Source organism: Colletotrichum navitas, assembly GCF_030913465.1.
Source record: "Colletotrichum navitas strain CBS 125086 chromosome Unknown LY79scaffold_83, whole genome shotgun sequence".
NCBI classification, from domain to species: Eukaryota; Fungi; Ascomycota; class Sordariomycetes; order Glomerellales; family Glomerellaceae; genus Colletotrichum; species Colletotrichum navitas.
This window is the reverse complement of record NW_026850629.1, coordinates 16,486-36,075: the sequence shown is the minus strand read 5'-3', so window position 1 is coordinate 36,075 and position 19,590 is coordinate 16,486. Positions and strand designations below refer to the sequence as shown.

The following is a 19,590-nucleotide window of genomic DNA, read 5'->3' as shown; positions in this document are numbered from 1 at the left end:
CGGGCTATCAGCTTCCACCTCAATGACATGCAACCAAACTAAGACAAAATGCAGCAATACTGCGAAAATCTCGACACGCTTTGCAAGAGCACGCCGCGCTTCTCCTTCTGGAGCAACCTGCTGCCCGACGCTGTGCCGCCCTTCTTCGAGCCTAGGCTCAAGTACAAGAATGGAACCAAGGTCCTCGACGACTCCAATCATCCCTGGGATAAGAGCGCTTACATGGCACCGACGAAGGTCAAACGGCCCAAAAGAGAGGCGCGTGACAACGGTGGTAGCGCCAACCATGACCCCTCTCACCTCATCATCTCAAACCAGAACGCCAACGCCAGCGAGATCTGCAATTCCGAGACATCTTACGGCTGGGATATCGTTTCGACCAGGCAAAACGTCTTTTGCGATATGGAGCACAAGCAGCTGTACCCCCTCTGCACGGATTCGGTCACTACCAGGTGCTTTCACCTTGACGAGGAGACCCTTGTTGGCGAACCGGGCCTGAATCTGCGCGACGAGGAGGCGCAGAAGCTGAGATATGGGAGTTCTTACAACACCACAAATGTCTGGAAGGCATAGGATGAGCTCGAGTGGTGGCTGCTTTGTTTGGATGCAGTTGCTTATCTCTATGTCTGGCCAGCCTCAGAGAATTTCAGTAGTGTCAGCTAACATGGGGGTAGGCAAAAAGGATTTAGAAGAAGACATTGTGGTGGAAGGCGGCTTTCTTTTGTTTTGCTCTAGGCCCATGAGGGCGCAGTTAATACACTGCATTGATTCCTAGAAGAAAGACCTTGCTTGCATTGCCTGGCGTTATGTAGAGCTATCTTGTATGGATCCTTACAAGCTCGCCAAGGGGCATACAGTGTACGGCACCGGTCCTCTGCTTAAGGCCAGGCCCGGCAACCTCTCTCGATCAGTCCAATGGTGACCATTCAATCCAGTGATACTGTTCCGGCCCGATACAGGATTAAGATCTTGTTATAGCATTGGTTGATGTCTTACGACTTCACGCCGTTAATAAGCGCGGACCAGCCGGATGCGCTCTTCGGAAATCTGATGTGCCGTCTCCACTTTTATTCTTCCATGTATTCCTTCCCGCGCTTTCATCCTCGCTGCCTACTCTGTCTCCATCCCGGTGCGCTCTGGTCTCTTTGCTTTCTCCGCTAGTAAACCTCTTGTGTTTTGGATGCCCAGCCTTATCATGGCACAATACTATAATATCTACTCGCAAGTTCTCAGTTATCATTCGTTCCACAAACTGATACCTACCAGCCATAAAGCTGATACACTCCACACAGAGCATTTTAGGTGGGTCGGTAGGGGATGATGTTCTGCAGACGTTTTTGGCTTTTGTAAGTGTTTCAACATATAGCTGTACGTCTTAAGCAGTGACTCCATACTCTGTGCCCCAAAAGAGAGCAAAAGAGAGAAAGAAAAAAAGAAAAAACAAAAAACCGTTGACTCGTTTCGACCAGTTAACCAATACATAGCATAACAGTGGCGAGGCCCCTGTGCCCCTGTATCAAAAAAATTCGAACAGAAGGGAGTATTTCAGATTTTAACTGACCTCAAGTGACGATACTGCTGTGTTTTGAATGAGAAAGTAGCCATGTATTTGAAAGAAGTGTCCAAAAACGACTGCGATTTGTAATAGTCGCAGCTAGTTGCCCGAATAGGCAAATATATCCGCCGATCCCTGTAGCGGAGCGCGCGGCCCCCGAGAACACTGCATAAAGGGAAAGAAGAGTAAAAACGATAAAAAACGATAAAGAAACTCAGCATGTCCTGATGCTTCCTAATTGAGCGAAGAGCGCAGAGCCAGCAAGTCATTGATATTTCGGGGCCCGACCTCATCGTCTCCGACACTCATCTCAATCTTTTCTCTCTTCCCAGGAATTAGAACGGCTCCCGCGTCACCCGAGCGTGCTCCGACGAGCTGTTTTCCCCATACCACGATTCGCGCCGCAGGTATTACCCCTTGCCAAAGGTTGCTTAACGAAGATGGACGATAGCCATCTAGATGGTAGCGGCTACGAGGACGCTACGAATGATGGGCCTGAAGAGGCCCCCGAATCATCCTCGGCGAACCCCCAAACAATTGTTCGCAGAGCTGTGAGCAACATTTCTGTCTCTCTGTATCTGATAAAAATCACTAACGCAAAACTATTAGTGTGATGCATGTCGTGCTCGAAAGGTGTTCCCACCCGGTGCTAAAAGCAGTGCGCGCTGTGAATATCACTGACTGGTTTCAAGATCCGCTGCAACAGAGAACTGCCATGTTCTTATTGTACACACGCCAAGATAGAATGCACTCATGTAGACAACAAACCAAAAGAAAAGCGAACGAGAATTCTCATCACCCCTCAATAGTAAGTCGTTTTGCCCTACGCTTGGCGCCCGGAATCTCTTGGTGACGCACCCGCTTGGGACTGAGGCTGTGAACCCACATCGTAGCTTCTCTGGCTGACAAGGATCTTGAAGTGAAAGGAAGATTGATCAAATTGACCGCCGGTTGGAAACGGTCGTCCGGCTCCTACAAGATATGAAGGTGCACCCAACCTCCAATACTAGGGTGGGGGACAGCAGCAGCTTTACGATGACTGTCCCCCAAGCTGAACGTGCCGCATCATCTGCTCATCTGCAGTCATCTAATACATCAACACCCGCCACTTTGGTTAGCCATGCCCACCAGTCAGATGAAGATGATGGTGCTGTTATTGAGGGCGACTCTTCCCTCGCTGCACATTCCGTATTCGCTACAGAATTCGTGCAGAAGGTCGTCAGTACCGAGTCTCTTCAGGACTCGAGTCTAGACCTGGGCGAGACTCTTGAAGCATTGTCTCAAATTGTCCACGCACTGAAGCAGCCTGCTGCCGCAGTGGAGATGACGTACCCTCATGCGAAGCCAGTCAGCCGGCTTCGTATTCAGGGACTTGAGATGCCCCCCATAGAAAAAGCGGTAGGCACGATTCGAGTTGCAAAAGGTGAATAGCCCTCCGTCAATCTCATATCATCACCCCTATGCCGTCTTTGCTAAGCGAAGTTTCAATTTTCAGGACAACGCCTCTCGGGACTGGCTTGGATCTACGACTTCCTACCGTCTCGGCGCTTTCCAGACCTTTGCCTGGATGTGTACTTTTCGGATAATTACTCAGACTACGATTTCATTACAGTGAACGGCGGTCTCTACTCACTCTTCACAGATTACGCCGCACAGATCCCAGTTGAGGACAGGAAGGAGTACATGGAATATGCAAAGTGAGCAAGCTGCCTCAGACAACCATAGACAGAATACCCGTCTAACGCTACTAGAATATGCCGAGTAAACCTAGAGACCTTCCTGCTCAACCTACCTCTTCACCTTCCGGCATCTTCTGATGTGATCGTTGCACTTCTCTTCGGCGTAAGTACGGTTCTTTTTAGCCTCTTTACTTACTTGACTCTGCGAGCATCAATTAAGCTGACTATATTCAAGGCTTTCCATGCCGTCGAGATCTCTAAGCCTTCACTGGCCTGGACGCTGGTTTCAAAAGCGTCTGAACTGTGCCAAACCCTTGGTTATCATCGAATTGAATCCCTCAAGTGCTCCAAGAGTGACGGCAAAGCAACGGTTCATGGGATGCATTGGCACCAATTTCTCTTCTGGAACGTGTATTACATCGACAAGAGCCTTTCATTGCGACTGGGGCGAGCGTCGACGATTCCAGATTGGCACATCACGATGCCTCTGCCTACCGTGAAGGAACAGACGGCTAGTCTGATCCTGCCGTACCTTGTGTTGTGGGTTAAGACGGCAAAGTGCCAGGGTCAGATCTACGAGAAGCTCTACAGTCCAGACTCCATCACGCAACCATACCATGTCCGGCAAACGCGGGTTCACGAGCTAGTTTCATCGCTTCATGATATAGAAGTCCGTACTCAGGAGCTGGTCGTAAGTTGCAGCCTTAATCCTCGTGTTGGCGTTACTAAACTCCAAAGGCGAACACTCGTACCAAAGGCATTGATGTTGCAGAAGAGAGCTTCTCGGAATTCTGCGTGTCATCGGACAGTGTTCTGCGTCTGTCGCTTCTTACGTTAGTCTATAGGGCCGCGCCACGCGTCGAAGGCTCCCCGATGACCTTTAGCCCCGAATGCGTCAAAGCTGCACGGGCTGCCCTTGAGAAACATCGAGAATGTGTTGCGATCATGCGCAAATCCCATAATGTCTATTTCTCGGCCTACATGCATTGGTAGGCTCTTATGAATGGCCACCTGCGCCGCATCAGCTAATGTTTGACTGCAGGACTGTCTTGTTCTCGCCCTTTATCCCCTTCATCGTCCTGTTCTGCCAGGTGATTGAGACTCAAGATAGAGATGATTTGGCGCGCCTTCACTCTTTCGTGGTTTTTCTCCAAGAAACGGCGACCATATCCGATGCGGCAGGCAGGATGTCGCGCCTCTTCCAGGTTCTGTACAGCGTCGCCCTTCGCTTTGTAGAGTTCCGCGCCACCACACCGCAGTCCAGGAAAACAGAGGCGAGTGCCGAAATGGATGCGTATCTTGCGGCCCTAGGATTTCCGCCGAAGGGAACAGTGGAAGAAAGGCCGTACCACGATCAGCCCTCCACTTTCAACCAAAACACCGGCCATGCCCCGGAGCTTCTTTCAGTTCCTGGGATCACGGGCATGAGCGTCGACGGCATGGATGAAGACATGAGGCCAGGGAACCCAATGATCTGGATGGCAAACGCTGCCCAGCTGGAAGATTTCTTCTACTCTAATACGGCAATGATGGATCATCTACAAGACCCTCCTAGCTTCGATCTATCCCAGCAGAGCTAGTTATCGATGGAAAATAAAAAATGGGTAACGAAAACACAATGTGAAAGTCTACTCAAGTTTTGTCACAAGGTGATATAAGGCGTTAGTTGTGCTACCTGTAATTAACGGCGTTGTTTTTAGCGCAACAGTTATAAGCCTAGTTTGCGCTATATGCCTTAATAGTACATCCCTTAAGCTAGCGTCTGAGCTTTATAGACCCTACAGGTTTAAATCCCGTTAAGGATAGGGATAGGTCGCAAATACTCTACCTAGATAAGTCACTGGTCAGACGGCAACCACCTAGACTTTAGCGAGATGTACCTAATTAGAAGGTTAAAGAGTTGTAGCAGTATCCGCCCTAGGGGAGTGCGTACCTTTGGAGGGGCTATAGAGGCTTCCTTCCTAGAGTAGATCTATATAAGCAGGGCTACCTGTGATCTGGGGGGGGGTATGTCATGAGGTGATATAAGGCGTTAGTTGTGCTGTCTGCAATTAACAGTGTTGTTTTTAGTGCAACAAGTTGAAAAGTTGGAAAGTGACACATGCTGTATAAAATAATAATAGCGCTACATTGACAAAATTAAAGGGTTGAATCTGCTTCTCGTACAACTACTAAACAACTGATATACTAAATTGTGTCTCCTTCAATCCCGAAGTTGACGGGAATCATCTGTGCGACAACTGGTCTGTCTGAGCGGCATCATCACAACGATTGATGTTCCGTCATCCAGGTGATTTTTCTCACTCAACAGTTTACCTGTCTTGCATTTTGTTTTGCGACGATATCCCCGCGTCCAGAAACCGACTTTGGCCGTGAAACCGCAGACACTACTTTTGACCAAGCGGATACAAGACTATCACCATTGTAAGTCCGAACCTGATAGTGATACTCCAGCCCTTCCTGAGTGCAAGTCGAATCGTATCGGTTCGATTCGGTGCGCCACTCGCTCCAAAGTGAGCCCGTGCCTGCACGGCTTCTAACGTCGTAGCCGAGAGCACCATACACTGCATCCCAGGTGACAGCGACGCCGTACGCGACAGCTTGCGCAACAACGTTCGACAGTACCGGAGTAGGTCGTTCCGGTATCTTCAGCGGGATGCTCGGCTCATGTGTTCCAATACCATAGCCGCGAACGAGGGTCCGGGAAAACGCTCTGGCGATCTGGAACTCCCCTAGCGCGTTGGGGTGCAGGCCATCATAACTGCCGCGAGAGCAGTCGTAGTTGTTGCGAATCTCGACCAGCTCTACGGGAGACTGCGGGGTCCCCCAGTTCCTGGCCGAGGTCCGCAGAAGCTGATTGTATCTGTCGACCATGGGGGCCAACTTTTCTGTCCCCTCCATAGGGGTGCGCTGCGGCACGTCAGCAATGGCGAGCTTGACCGTCGGGTTCGCAGCGCGTATCCTGTATATCAGTTGTTCCATGGCAGCGATGGTGCCTTCAGCGTCCGCAACGCCCCATCCCATATCGTTGAACCCGAGCATGACCAACATATAGTCTGGTCGAAACCGTTCCACCTGGTCTCGCACCAAGTTCTTGCACTGTGTCGCTTGTAGTCCCCATATTGAGAAATGGCAGGAGTCGAATATTACGCCCGCAGCGTAGCCGCCGAGGTCAATCGGGACATTGCTATCCAATGCTGGCTCGGGTTCCGATGCCGATGGTTGCGGAGGACGAGAGACTTGTGGTGTTTTCGTTCCTTTGTATGGGCCGACAAACTGAAAGTTGACCCCCTCTTCTGTCATCCATTGCCAGAGCCTGTATCGCCATGTGAAGTCCCCTTCGCGACCTTGAGTCATGGAATCGCCAACAATCATAACTCTGATCGGCGTGCAGACATCGTCATCAATGCAGTCGCCCATCTTTTCTGCTTTCTTCAGATATGCATGTCAGTTGCTGGGGGAAAGAGAAAGTTGAGATCCGCTGGTGCTATTGCCTCGCAAGGTGCGCAAGTGCTCGGTCAAAGTTTGCGTGCGCATCAAAAGGGTATTGCGTGTCGTCATTCCGCAAGTTTTGTAAGCGAATTGGATGGTCCATGGTTGCCAAAGCCGTGTTCCGATGGGGGGCGAATCTAAATGCGCATCTTTTTCTAGGTGATCAATATCCATGTAACCATGTTGAATCTAGAGGCAACATTTGCAAGCACCAATGTCTCTTAGAAGAATATCTATTGTGAAACGCAGGGTTATTCCTAACTCAAAAGTCAATCTGATGTCTAGTATTGTTAGAATACGACGCCGGTGAGAGAGTCACGCGATTATTCACGTGACTCATTGCCCATGGCAGAAAAGCCAGCCCCACCACGAAGTGTATCCTTGCTTGTAGATCAACAACAATTACAACACGAACATCCTCACTTTGGTGCACCGCTTGCAACATCGGGATACAGTATTGTTCCTATGTGTATATCAACAACCATGTATTCTACCTATGTGACATGCTGGAGATGGAGACTAACTTGAATGCAGAGCCATTTGGGCGGCCCCGGACTGGCTGAACTGTGATTTACGGTGAACCCACGGTCGACGGACGCTATATCATTATTAACGACCGTCACCCCACCATCTTTCCGTCTCATGCGGTATAGTAGCCAACATGATGTTTTTTAAGCCCTCGAAGTTATCGTTCTGATTTTGACAACCACCGTGCACCAGAAGGTCCATCGCTGCATCCCATCAAGCATACTTTCTCTATTGGCATACGTCCTTCCTCTTGGTCGAAAGGTCAGAGCCCTCACTCTTTAGCGATGATGTGCGGGCTGATGGGAGGGCCATAAGCCTCGACAACGTCCTTCTTCGAGATGATGTGAGGGTTCGTCGGGGGACCGTAGGCCTCGACGCCGTCTCTCTTTGACTCGACGGCGGGGATGTGGGGGTTCACAGGCGGTCCGTAGGCTTCAACCGTGTCCTTCTTGGAGATGATGTGAGGGCTGATGGGAGGGCCATAGGCCTCGACGGCGACCGGAGCGGCAGAGGCCACGGAAGCGCAGGCCACAATGGCGGCAAGGAAAGTCTGAGCACGCATGGCGGTTGAGATGATGGCAGTTGAGTCGACTGTGCGTTGAGAAAGGAGATTCTGCAGAACCGTAGCCCGATGGTGGTTCGGGTTTGCCCTGCTGGCTGGTCGCCATAGCGTTTATATGTCCTTCCCGAAAGCCACGTTCCTCATGCATGGGTCTTTTCTCGACTACCTGGACGCAAAGAATGGTGTCTAAATCGCAAATACCCCTGGCGTCAATTATACAACACGACACCCGCCTGTATCCCGCATAACCCGAGATAAACGCCTTCCGTGCCACGCCCAGAATCCTTCGCCTCAATCCTCCATCACGAAATTGTGCCAAAGGAGCCATTCGTAAAGCTTTCAAGAGGGGTTGAAGTCTACAGATTCCACTGTCTAGGTCGCGACTGGCTGATGTCGGGAGCATGGGTCAGACTCCCTAACCCAATAGAGAAGGTGCATCAAGACCTCGAACAAGTAGTCTAGAACGCTGACCAGGCTGAGAATTCGACAACTTTCTCCAGATTATGATAAGCTACCGTGGCAAGTATGCTGTTGCTCAACTCATCTTTTGACTTGGCGCACTATAGGCACTCATCTCTATCTGCGTTCAGTCATCGCCCATCAGCCCGGGAGGAAGCCCCTCTTCACCGTGGAGTGAGACTATCTTTTCGCAGCGTTTACTCGTTTCTTGGCGGATCCTTCAGGGTCTTGGCAGATCCTTCGCCTGGGATATTGTTTCACTCAAGTCAGGCTGTTGGACGACGCTGACACAGCGGCGGCTGGAACGAAGCTTCGAGTACAAGACTTGACAGTTTTCGGCAGGTGCTTTGTATCTCATTGTCTAGCGTGGTTGCGGAACTGTCAGACGATTTCGTCTCCGCCCTTGGTACAGCTCATCCAAGAGAGACAGCAATGACTTGGAGCAGCCGGGCAACTCCTCCTCTGTTTTTAGAATGATATACTTCCGCATCTATCTGATATGCTTCGAAAACAATGAAGGACCTTTACCAGAGTGTGCCGGATCAAGACTCATCAGAAGACTTGTCAAACGAGGTACGTAAAGCGTGCCGCGCAACGCCGCCTGACGGGAGCTGACTGACGCCCGTTATAGACAAAATGGGCATTGCCACGCCCAGGAATCAGAGATGAGTGGAGCTTCCGGTCAAAGCTCATCACGGCTCTCAACGCCGTCTTCTTTGTCGCGTCATGCGGGATGCTATTCATCTCGTGGAGATGGCTCGATGACCCGGTTCGCTTGATGAAGCGGGTTTCGCCGTACAGTACAAAAGCCCCTTTTCTACGAACCGCTGCCCGTCTATCCTTTCGCTGACATTGGTCCTCGCTACAGGCCCGGTCCTGGACAGTCTGCCGATCAAGTTGGAGACGGTTGAAGTCAAGGGGACGCTCTTCAACGACTACACACCGCCGCGCATCTGGCGTGGGTCGCCGAGCGAAGAGGTCGACAAGGCCTGGGACGACGTGGCGCGGATCGAGTACTTCGGCGTCAGCGGCGCGGCTCTCAGGAAGATGGGCAAGGACCCCGAGATATCCGTGTCCATCCCCGAGGAGTGGGGCGTCGGCCCCGACAAGTACCTGGTTGAGATTGACATGCAACACCAGCTACATTGCCTCAACGCGGTACGCAAGTACGCGTACTGGGACTACTACTACGGCGACTCGTACAAGAACATGTAAGTCGACCGCTCATTCAAACATACCTTGGGGCGAAGGGGCTTAACCGGGGCTGATCGTGGACTCTCAGTTCCATGGCGCCAAAGAGGCATCAGGCGCACTTGGAGCACTGCATCGACATACTGCTACAGGCGCTCACGTGTAACCCCTCCCTCGACTTGATATCGCATAACTGGATGAAGACGCAAGAGAACCCCTATCCGGACTTCAACATCAAGAGGCAGTGCGTCGCGCACGATCCCATATTGAAATGGCAGCATGAGAACGGCATCACGGAACAGATCTTGAAGTATAAAAACCTACCCAGGCCGGAAAACTTTCCGGAAGTTGAGCCGGAACCTTCGATTCTGTTGATTGGCGAAGACGTGGGGCATCATTTGTGATGTGTATATACCATTAGATCAATCATGGCAATGCTGTGTTTTCTTGATACAACAAATAGAAGACCGGGCTGACTCGTTCCATTGACGGCATGATTCAGTTAGCTGCTCATATGTGAGTAAACTCGAGGGTATGTCACTGAACTGAGTCGGATCGTCGTCGAGGCTATCCCCCACGGCTTCAGTGGTGAACAGAGTCTTGAATCGCTACTAGAGGAACGGTTCGCGTATTGTTCGGGAACGACGCGCTACTGAGTTGATGTAGTTCCAAATACCCGAGAAAGGACACCTTGTTGTTATCCTTTCGACAGCGATTCGATTCGGAACTTCTCTCAAAGGGAAGACTTTGAAGCCAACTTCCCTCCTCTCAAAAACGCACAGGCAAAAGCACCTGTATGTCACCGACCCCACAACCCCCAAAGGGGATCATACACCATGTAAAACGGCGCGCCCCGTGCAGATCTGTCCAATCAAAACCCTTTCCCGCAAGGCGGTGAACTCTTTACAGCTGCGCCCGTCCCGCTACCGTCCCCACATGATGTGGCAGAACCCTTCTTCCCCCGGACATGCTCCGCCTCAAACCACGCAAGTTCCGCCTCCGTCTCGACATCAACCGACGTCCCAATCTATACCCTCACAATCAACCACCTGTCCGTCCTCTCCTTAACCTCTTTACCCTTCAAATCAAGCCAGTCCCATCCGAACCAGTCGTCAGACTACCGAAACTCTCAAACAGGCCGCCGACCACGAAACAAACCAGCCCAATATGGCGCCCTCCCTCCGCGCCGTCCTCGCCCGCCTCACGGCCATCCTCCCGACACATCAAACGCCCCTCGCAGGCGACAGCATTGGCGGCCACAGCAGCGACGGCGGTCAAAGCATCGCAGTCACCCCCTACGAGCCCCTCTCCGGCGCCCCGTCGTGTCCCATCGACGGTCCGCTGAGCTGCCACAAAACTAGCGGCCCCTTAGACTCGTGCTGCTTCGTCTACCCCTCCGGCCGCCTCCTGCTCACACAGTTCTGGGACGATACCGTCCACGCCGGCGGCGCCGAGGAGGATTGGACCGTCCACGGGCTATGGTGAGTTTGTATTTCTCTCCCCGGCTCTTGCTCTGCCTACGGGAAACAGGCGTGTTTGGGGGCAATGACGCGTCAGGGGAAAAGAGATTGCTGACCGAAACCCGTACGTATGCAACAGGCCCGACCTCTGTGACGGGAGCTACAAGGCGTATTGCGGCATGACGCCGCACTTCAACAATATCAGCGATATCCTTAAGCACTACGACCAAGGCGACCTCCTGGCCTCGATGGAGAGATATTGGGTCCCTGCATAGTAAGCCCTTCCCCGTCCCCGTCCACCTGCATTTCCTGTCAGCAGTATACCGACCGGCCCGTCACCGGCCCCATATTCGCAAGTGTCCGTTACTAACAAACACACTCTTCCTCCCCGAACAGCGGTTCAAACGACCACTTCTGGGCCCACGAGTACAACAAGCACGCAAGCTGCATAAACACCCTGTCGACGTCCTGCTACGCCGACACCTACACGCCAGGCATCGAGGTCGTCGACTTCTTCACCCGCGCCTTCTCCCTCTTCCGCCAGCTCGACACCTTCACCGCCCTCGAGCGCGCCGGCATCACGCCCTCGCACTCGAAGCGCTACCCACTCGCCGACGTCATCCGCGCACTCGAGGCCCTGAGCGGCGGCCGTGTCGTGCTGCGGTGCCAGGGCCGCGGCCACGACGTGCTCCACGAGGCGTGGTACAGCTACTTCCTCCAAGGGAGCCTGCAGACGGGTCAATTCGTCCCCGCCGATGACCTCGGGAGCCACGGGGACGCCAACAACTGCGCCTCGCAGGTGCGGTACCCGCCCAAGAAGTGCCGGGGTAACTGCCCCAACTCGCAGGAGCTCTGAAGCTCCTCGTCGCAAGGACCAAGGCGGCGTGCGGTGTGCTTATACGAGAGGGTATCGTGGGTCGGAGCGGGAAACGGTTCGGCTGTTTGCGTGACGGGGTTTTGGAATTGAGATGGCGTTCGGGTCGGTGTACCACGGTGCTTTTGGGATGGACCGCGTTCGGATTGCGGGACCCCCCCCCGGTCTGTCCGGCACCGAGAGCTGCAATGTTTCGGAACCAGGATTTGGGTTGTAACATATTTCTCTCTTTCTCCCTTTTTCTTCCCAGAAATCTCGGTTCCCCCTCGGTATCGTTGCTAGGACTTCCTAATACTACAATGCGTCTTCACGGCAATGGGCGGCAATCGTGTTTCAGCCCTGCTCTGACTGGTCATCAGTGGCAAGGGGTATCCATCCGGGTGAACAGTTCCGCGTGCCTTGCGCCGACGAGGCTGCCAGCAAGTACCCGGAATTCCTTGAAACGGCCTCAAGAAAATGAGATGGAAAGTATGGGCGCGCCGTTCTTGACGGCTGCCACCTAACTCAATGCCGGGGGGCCATGCCGATTCACCATCATGGTTGTCTGATTCGTCACCTTCGCGGCGGGTGTTTGGAAACCCAGCAGGGCTTTATCAGTAATCGAGTACTTCACACATTCCATGGTCTTCGTCAACAAGGTCTAGCGTAGGTACGACATTTCTCCGAGCCGATAAGGTCGTGAGAGACACGCCAAATCCCCCTCCCTGTCAGCCTTGCATGCAGGTGTTGAGACTACGAGACATGCAGAGCTGCAGACAGGCGACGTGCGCTGAAGAAAACAACGGTTGCATGCCTTATCGGACCGACCGCGGACGCTAGATCTCATCCAGGCTAGATCGCATGGAAGTGAAATATGGGCTGAGACAAACTGAGGAGATGGCGCATGCCCACACCAATGTAGTTTAGGTGGGTGGGGAAGTGAAGAAGCTACAGCTGCAGGCCGATTCTCTGGGCGCTGTCATCGACGATGATCAGAGCAAGGTCTCTCCTTGAGGGCTTTTTTCTTCCTTTTTTCGGGCTTTTTGTGCACAGATCGCCGCGGAATGGAAGCTTGCAGCTCCTGAGAATCCCAACTAATTAACTGCAGCACGCATCGTCAACGCAACTGTCCGAAGCACCGTTGAGAAAGACGACGTCGTTCTTCTTCAGCCCTGCCAGCCAACGGCGCCACTCGACGGCCCCCCAAATGTCAGATGGCGATCGAAGCTGACACGAGCATCCCCTTCGCCCACAGGTCAAAGAGAGGCGGTGCCGTTGATGCACGTTGGCGTCGACGGTTGCTGAGGCGGCGGCAGCAGCAGCTAACATTGTCGCTTCCCAAGCTGCGTTTTTGGCCTCCGCCACAATGGAGTTGGGAAAAACGCAGATGCCGTTGAACCATTTAGCAAACCTTGTGCCCCAAGGGAAATATGGCAACAAACGTCCCATAGAGGGAGAGAGGGAAAGAGGTCGGGTATCGTGTCAATCCATACTGAGCAGCAGTGACGGGAACGAGCCCTGGTGACACGACCATGTGAGCAGCCATGCCGAGTGTGGCAGATTCGTGCTGTACCTATGATGGTTGCCCAGCTTGAGCTGGCCTCTGAATGGCGAGCTGCATCTGGGGGTTGGTCGCACGCGGGCCGCCATGTAATAGGTGCACTGGGCAGGGTGGAGACATGATGGAAGACGGTTTGGAAGCTTCGCTGCTGCGTCGACTGAGAATGATCCGGGGAAGAATAACAGGCTCAGTGGATCGGCTACTGAAATCTTCTCAACGTGAGACTGGCTGCCAAGGCCTGCATAATTGAAAAGTGTCGTGGTCTCGGACTCTGAGAGGCAAAGATGCAATTTTGACAATGCAGTAGCCGCTGCTTGAAGTTCTGTGTGGGTGAAGCCGGGAAGTGACCGCCATCGAAGGCATCCGATTATTGGGCGTAGAAGAAATCTCCATGTTGTCGCTCACGGGCGGCGCCCCCAAGGCAGCCCAAATCTCGGACTACCCACCTCCAAGTTGTCGAGGCCAACAAAGCTCATGCTTTTGTTGAACTACCAGGGATCTAGTGGCCGCGATGCAACCATGGGCGCTTTTGGCCCAGGCCTGCTCTCCATTGAGAGACGAGACCGCCAGTGTTGTGGAGGGTTTTTTCTTTTTTTTCTTTTCCCCCTCTCTCTCTCTTTAAGGGGTCGGACCGCGCTGTCGAGCATATGAAGGGGGAGCCGAATGAGAACAGACACAGTTCAAGACGACGGTCCCCGGCGTCCTCTTCCGCCAATGTCCTTTCTCCAATGCCCCGTGGACCCTCTCATCAGTGCGGTGATTGTGGTCATCATCGTGGCTGTCGTCGAATGGGAGGCAAGGAACGCCCTTCTCACAGTTGTTTCGTGTAGCTCTATTTTGCAAGCGTCGCGGTCTCAGCAAGAAACGAGCGCCAAGGGCCAACGCTGAACAGGAGATTTGAGTGGAACTCGGGCATTATTAACAATAATTCGGGCGGCAGATGGCAGACAGTGCAAGCCGACGATAGGTCGCAAGTGGCAAGTGCCCCGAAGCTCCAGTGCCGACGGGAATCAATCAGACAACGACTGTCACAGCGCCACGGCCCCAATAAAACAAAGATACCGGGGTGGTGCACTGGGGTATTCGTAAGGCGCTCAAGCCAAGCGGGCTTGTCGGGCGGCGTTGACAAGTCGGAATGGGCGAATCCAAGAATGGTGGACGGGGCGTCACGAGACTGCCGGTTGAGGTGGCGTACTAAGGAGCCGTCGTGGCGTTAGAGAGAAATGCGAGCGAGAATTCGTGTACAGCCAGAACAGGACTGAAGAAGAAGTACGACGTACAATGGAGAAAGTCGGCAAAGTGAGGCGAATGGGGAACCTGGAGTTGACGCGGAAATGCGCCTCGGCCGACGGCGAGTGAAACAGTACCCGCCTCATTGGAAGATTGCTAACGGTAGCCAACTGGCAGCGTTGGAGAGCCACACGTACCTTATTATCGTATCCGAGCTAAGGTACCTACCTAGGTAGTGAAGAGGAGCTGTTCGCATGCAACGAGCGGATGGGCGAGAGTGTGGTGGAGAGGTAGATCAGAGTACACGCACAGTACGCCAGGCGACAAGCCGTATAGCAACCAACCAACCGTGAGCCTCCTGGTGCCTCGGTCCCCAGCATGATCAGAGAGTGCGTATACAAGATTTGATTGGCGTGTTGGCTCAGCAATAGTCGGAGCGTACGGGCTATTCTGGGCGACGATGGCGCTGCAGCCGTCTGTTGGTACAACGTTGCAGGCGGCATCTGCCGGATTCGTGTTTTGGTGACAGTGACTCTTTGATCGTGCCACTGCCTCCAGGGCGGCGGACAGTCTTTGTGGGTTTCGCGGTGATTGGGAGACGGCTTTGCTGCTTTGGTAATATGATCCGAGACATCAATCGGCTGGAAATGTCGTGGTGGTAGTTATACGGTTGTTTATTGCCAGGAGACGATGGATCTCCTGCATTGACGGGTGGAAATTTGCAGCATTGCGCACGGTGGAAAACATAGATGACTTGGCTGTAGATGGCAAGGAAGGGTATGCATCGGAAGTGGAGGAGATGGTGGTGTATTGGTGCCTCCATCGTGGAAATGCATACCGTAGTGTAGGATGCCTTGCCTTGGACGCGGAAGGTTAGATCAGGTGAGAGAAAGAGGGAATTACGGAACGAATAAAGAGTATGCGGTGATGTGATGTGTCGTGGGCACAGTAAGTAAGCCTATGACATGTTACTGTCAGGTCAGGAGAAGGTGCTCCTGCCCATTTCCCACCATGGCGGGTTTGCAGGTACGTACCTCCTTCCTCGGAGTATTACCGGCATGGGCTGTCACGGCATCTTCCTGCACAGTGTATATAGACAGTGTCAGAGCATCTGGCAGCTTCCCAGGCTGCATGCTGCTCCTGCTCTCTCACTTGTTAGTTTCCTTCCTTCCCGGTGCCTTTTTCAGGTTAGCGGGCGGTAGCGCTCCAACGGGCCTAGCCACCAAACAAGCCGACTCCAGTACCTCGGTACCGTACCAACACAGCACAGTAGGAGCGAGCGCCTCCTCCGTCGCTGTTGCTTCCTTCTTTCCCAATCCGCCTAGCCTTGGTATGTACGAAGGTAACCTGTGTCGCCTGTGTGTCGCCGTAGCTTCGCTTCCAGTATCCTTTCTCTGCTGTTTTTTTCCTCCCCCATCCCCCCTGCCCCCTCCCCACTCCCCCATCTCCACTCTTCCGCAGCCGCTCTTTCCCTTCCTTCCCTTGCCTTGCCTTTTCTCATTCCCCACTTTTCGTTGCGTCCATACCTGTTTAGTCGTCGTCTTCTTCTCTTCCTTCTGTTTTCCCTCCGTCCGAGTCCTAAATCCCAGTCCCCAGTCCTGGTCCACGTCTCCCACTTACCTTCCCTTCCTTTCCGCCCACACACCCGCCCTCTCTTTCATTCGAATCCTCTCTCCTGCCAACTTTCTCTCTCGTACCTCTACCGAGCCTCGCCGAGAAATCTTCCAGTCGCCTTCGTTCGGAATAGAAACCACTGCTTGGCGGTGATTTGGCCCCGAGACGAATCGAATAGCATCGTCGTTTGGCATCTGTCCCCCCGTCAGACTTTTTCTCGAGTGGTTGTCCAGCTGCACAGACGAGCTTAGCGGGTTGTAACGGGCGTCGCAGCCCCGGATTTTGGCACCATCCCCGCGTTTCGTTCCCAGCGACTACGTCTAGAAAGGGCCGAATACACTCCATCCCTCGCATTGCGCTCCACGAATACCTCGCAGCCCTTCAGTATCTATCTCACTTATCAATATCGCATTCCCCGCAAAACTCAATCATTGCCAGGTCTTCCCGTCATTGTCGATGCCAACGTCTACTCTGGCCCGCTGCCTTCGCTCGGTATAATCCTATCCAGGTTTTCGGAGAGACCGTCGACGACGGCTCACCCCCTCGAACCGCCACGACGTCTTCACCACACATCGCCAATATGACACAGGCCGTCAAGCGGGCCTGCGACGCCTGCCATCGTCGCAAGGTCAAATGCGACGGCGTCAACCCGTGTCGCAACTGCCATACCGCCCAGCTCTCCTGCACATACAATGCCATCCCCCAGAAGAAGGGCCCCAAGGGCTCCCGCGCAAAGGTCATCAGCGAGTTGAGGGAAACACAGCGACAGACCAGTCTGTCCGCCAAGGTCCAGAACCGCATGAATGGAATCCCGAATCCTCCTGGCCCCGTCACCTTGTCTCCGACACCCGGCCTACTCTCGAGCGAACTCGTCAAGGAGTGCATCGATTTCTATTTCGCCAACCTCTACGAGAAGATACCCATCCTAGACCGTCGCCAGATCGACCTCCAGCTCCCCTACATGGAGCAGAATCGCGATACCTACTGCCTCTTGACCTCGCTGTGCGCATTCATGTTGCTCCAGCCCGGCATGTCCATGCCCACAGGCGATCCTTACAACCTCGATGTAATGCCTGGTGCCACCATCGTCGCTAGCCAGTTGCTTCTCGACGAGACTCTGCAGGTGCGCAAAGGCTACGACTACCTCGACAGCCTTAGCTTCAACACCCTCGCCGCCAACTTCTTCATCTACGGATGCTATCACGGTCTCGAGCTTCACGACAAGGCCTGGTTCTACCTCCGTGAGGTTTCCACCATGATGCATCTCAACGGCATGAGCAAGGAAGAGACATATCATGGCCCCCAGTGGGAAAATGCGGAGTCGTCCCGCAGGAGACGCCTTTACTGGCTCTTCTACATCATGGAAAGGTAACTTCCCCCCTCCGCCCAAACCCCGATGCCGTGTTTCTTGTGCTAAGCGACCGCCGTCATACAGAGCCCACGCCATCCAGCGCCAGCGACCTCTGACACTTCAGGCCACCATCAACCCTCCCAACTCTGCCGACGACCCGAGCGACCCACTCAGCCATCAGCTCAACAGCTTCATCATGCTCGTCAACCTATTCCGCCCCTTCGACGATGCCTTTACTGCCGTCTGGAACAAGACCCGGACTAACCTCTACGTTGCAAACCTCCAGAAGCAGTTGAACGAGGTTCTGCCTACCTATCTCTGCCAGGACGGCCAGCTGTCTGACCTGCGCACAAACCAGCAATGGCTCAAGAGCACCGTCTGGCAGTTGACCCACGGCAACATGAACTCACAGAATGAGGACAACATGAACTTCAACTACCCTGTCGACCTGTCCCGCGAGCTTCTGATGACCCTGGCGTCTCACTTCCCAGGACAGGGCATGGAACTGATGGGATCTGGACTGGTAAGTTTCAATGGTATGACGCATTCAGTGCCACCTGGCTGACTAGGTATCCAGATTGAGAAGCTTTTCGAGATCAGCTGCAACATGACCGACTTTCTCGCCGTTCAGCCCGCTTCTCGGGATCCCTTCACTGTTGGCCCTCGCGAACAGCTCAACCAAACGCTCAATATTGTGGCCGTTCTCCGCCATGGAGACCACCGCTTCTTGCCCCTGCTCCTGAACAAGGTTGCCGAGATCATGCCACGCTTGACCAACCCCATGTTGCAGAACGCGCCCGAAAACTCCAACCTAGGCAGTATGGACATTTTTGATGGATTTGGCAATGCTGGCATGGCTCAACCGCCCCCCCAGATGCAGATGCAGATGGATACCGAGTACGAACGTAAATATTCTACCGCCGACTACGACAAGAAGTATGGCATGTCGGACATGAACAGCAACGGCAGCGACACCAACACCATTGCGGCCTCGTCTGCCGGTGCACCTTCTGTTCCTCCAGCGACTACTGCAGATATGAACTCGCCTTTCGCTAGCTCTCCCCCAATCATGTCTCCACCGATGGAGTATCCACGCAACGGAATGACCGATTACGGATGCACTCCAATGCCCGATTTGGTCATGAGCCCGATGGGCCAAAATGGATCGGCGATGAACGGCTCGGGCACCATGAGCAACCAGCACCGACAGCAGCAGTCTCATCACCTCATACAAAACCAATGCATGACGCCTCAGCAGATGCAATCCAGTATCGGTCAGCATCATAATCAGAACATGCAACAAGGCAACATCACCCCGCCATCAATCCAAGGGCAACAGGGCCTGAATTCGGCCTCAATTCCGACATCACATCCTTTAGGTCCGGGCGGGAATAACTTGATGAACTCCATACCTCGGCAGCAGCCGCAGCGTGCCACCAGTTTCGCTATTCAACAACCGGTCCCACGCACCGTTGGTGATTTCCACGCCCTGCAGCGGGCCAACTCCGACATGCCGGGTCTATCTGGCATAGGCGCAGAGATGGACTTTAACACGCTTCGTTAAATCACGACTAAGACTCGGTGGCGTTGGGCTTTTTAAAAACACTTTCAAAATCTAGTTGGCTCATTGCCACGTGCTGGTGACTATCTCATGTCAGAAGCACTCTCTTTTCGTTTTTCGGGCACTTGCCTCTTTAAACAACACTTACTCGGTCCTTGGGTACACGGCGTGCGATTAGATACTGCGGTAGTCGCAGAGGATTCGATCATGGGAGCCAAAAAAAAAAAACAACAACAACCGAAAGCTGCCATGGGTTGGTATATTTTTGAGAAATACGGACTTCTTGTATCGGATAGGGATGTTTAGTAACTTGCATCTGCCGACAGGGGCATGGGATTCGGTGTTAGTAGGCGTTTTGCTTTGGTCCACTATTCAACAACAAGAGGAGGACTTCTGGAATATATGAGCATGGTCAGCGTGGAATGGGTATTTTGGCTATGACCGATGCTAGGGTAGAGTTGCACGGGTCGACGCCTTGATGCACGAATGAAGTT

The 19,590-nt window shown here is 53.3% G+C and overlaps 8 protein-coding genes across 8 annotated transcripts; 5 read left to right on the top strand and 3 right to left on the bottom strand.

Annotated features, from left to right (window-relative positions):
- Positions 1-141: 141 nt before the first annotated feature.
- On the top strand, positions 142-573 carry LY79DRAFT_487427 (uncharacterized protein; the record flags this gene model as incomplete). Its single annotated transcript, XM_060553299.1, has 1 exon — positions 142-573. A coding segment is annotated over one exon (432 nt), but the record flags the coding sequence as incomplete, so codon positions are not given.
- Positions 574-615: 42 nt separating this feature from the next.
- LY79DRAFT_567357 (uncharacterized protein) lies at positions 616-1,591 on the bottom strand. The gene is made up of 2 exons (XM_060558888.1): positions 1,562-1,591; positions 616-1,325 (listed from the first exon to the last, which is right to left on the bottom strand). Exon 2 carries the CDS (start codon positions 1,295-1,297, stop codon positions 1,001-1,003), a length of 297 nt encoding a protein of 98 aa, XP_060409474.1. The 5' UTR covers positions 1,298-1,325; positions 1,562-1,591; the 3' UTR covers positions 616-1,000.
- Positions 1,592-2,536: 945 nt separating this feature from the next.
- On the top strand, positions 2,537-4,814 carry LY79DRAFT_593620 (fungal-specific transcription factor domain-containing protein; the record flags this gene model as incomplete). Its single annotated transcript, XM_060561581.1, has 6 exons — positions 2,537-2,978; positions 3,051-3,252; positions 3,307-3,397; positions 3,470-3,925; positions 3,973-4,223; positions 4,277-4,814. The coding sequence occupies 6 exons, from the start codon at positions 2,537-2,539 to the stop codon at positions 4,812-4,814; spliced, it is 1,980 nt and encodes a 659-aa protein (XP_060409473.1).
- A 542-nt stretch (positions 4,815-5,356) lies between these two features.
- Positions 5,357-6,964, bottom strand: LY79DRAFT_567353 (fibronectin type III domain-containing protein). The gene has a single exon (XM_060558887.1). The coding sequence runs from the start codon at positions 6,652-6,654 to the stop codon at positions 5,539-5,541; it is 1,116 nt and encodes a 371-aa protein (XP_060409472.1). The 5' UTR covers positions 6,655-6,964; the 3' UTR covers positions 5,357-5,538.
- Positions 6,965-7,525: 561 nt separating this feature from the next.
- On the bottom strand, positions 7,526-7,816 carry LY79DRAFT_524846 (uncharacterized protein; the record flags this gene model as incomplete). The annotated part of the gene is made up of 1 exon (XM_060555669.1): positions 7,526-7,816. The coding sequence occupies one exon, from the start codon at positions 7,814-7,816 to the stop codon at positions 7,526-7,528; it is 291 nt and encodes a 96-aa protein (XP_060409471.1).
- A 972-nt stretch (positions 7,817-8,788) lies between these two features.
- LY79DRAFT_593618 (uncharacterized protein) lies at positions 8,789-9,870 on the top strand (the record flags this gene model as incomplete). Its single annotated transcript, XM_060561580.1, has 4 exons — positions 8,789-8,848; positions 8,907-9,075; positions 9,144-9,486; positions 9,558-9,870. 4 exons carry the CDS (start codon positions 8,789-8,791, stop codon positions 9,868-9,870), a joined length of 885 nt encoding a protein of 294 aa, XP_060409470.1.
- A 763-nt stretch (positions 9,871-10,633) lies between these two features.
- Positions 10,634-11,782, top strand: LY79DRAFT_583311 (ribonuclease T2 family protein; the record flags this gene model as incomplete). Its single annotated transcript, XM_060560315.1, has 3 exons — positions 10,634-10,947; positions 11,066-11,200; positions 11,323-11,782. The coding sequence occupies 3 exons, from the start codon at positions 10,634-10,636 to the stop codon at positions 11,780-11,782; spliced, it is 909 nt and encodes a 302-aa protein (XP_060409469.1).
- Positions 11,783-16,764: 4,982 nt separating this feature from the next.
- On the top strand, positions 16,765-19,099 carry LY79DRAFT_524833 (uncharacterized protein; the record flags this gene model as incomplete). The annotated part of the gene is made up of 3 exons (XM_060555668.1): positions 16,765-17,552; positions 17,620-18,058; positions 18,113-19,099. The coding sequence occupies 3 exons, from the start codon at positions 16,765-16,767 to the stop codon at positions 19,097-19,099; spliced, it is 2,214 nt and encodes a 737-aa protein (XP_060409468.1).
- Positions 19,100-19,590: the final 491 nt, after the last annotated feature.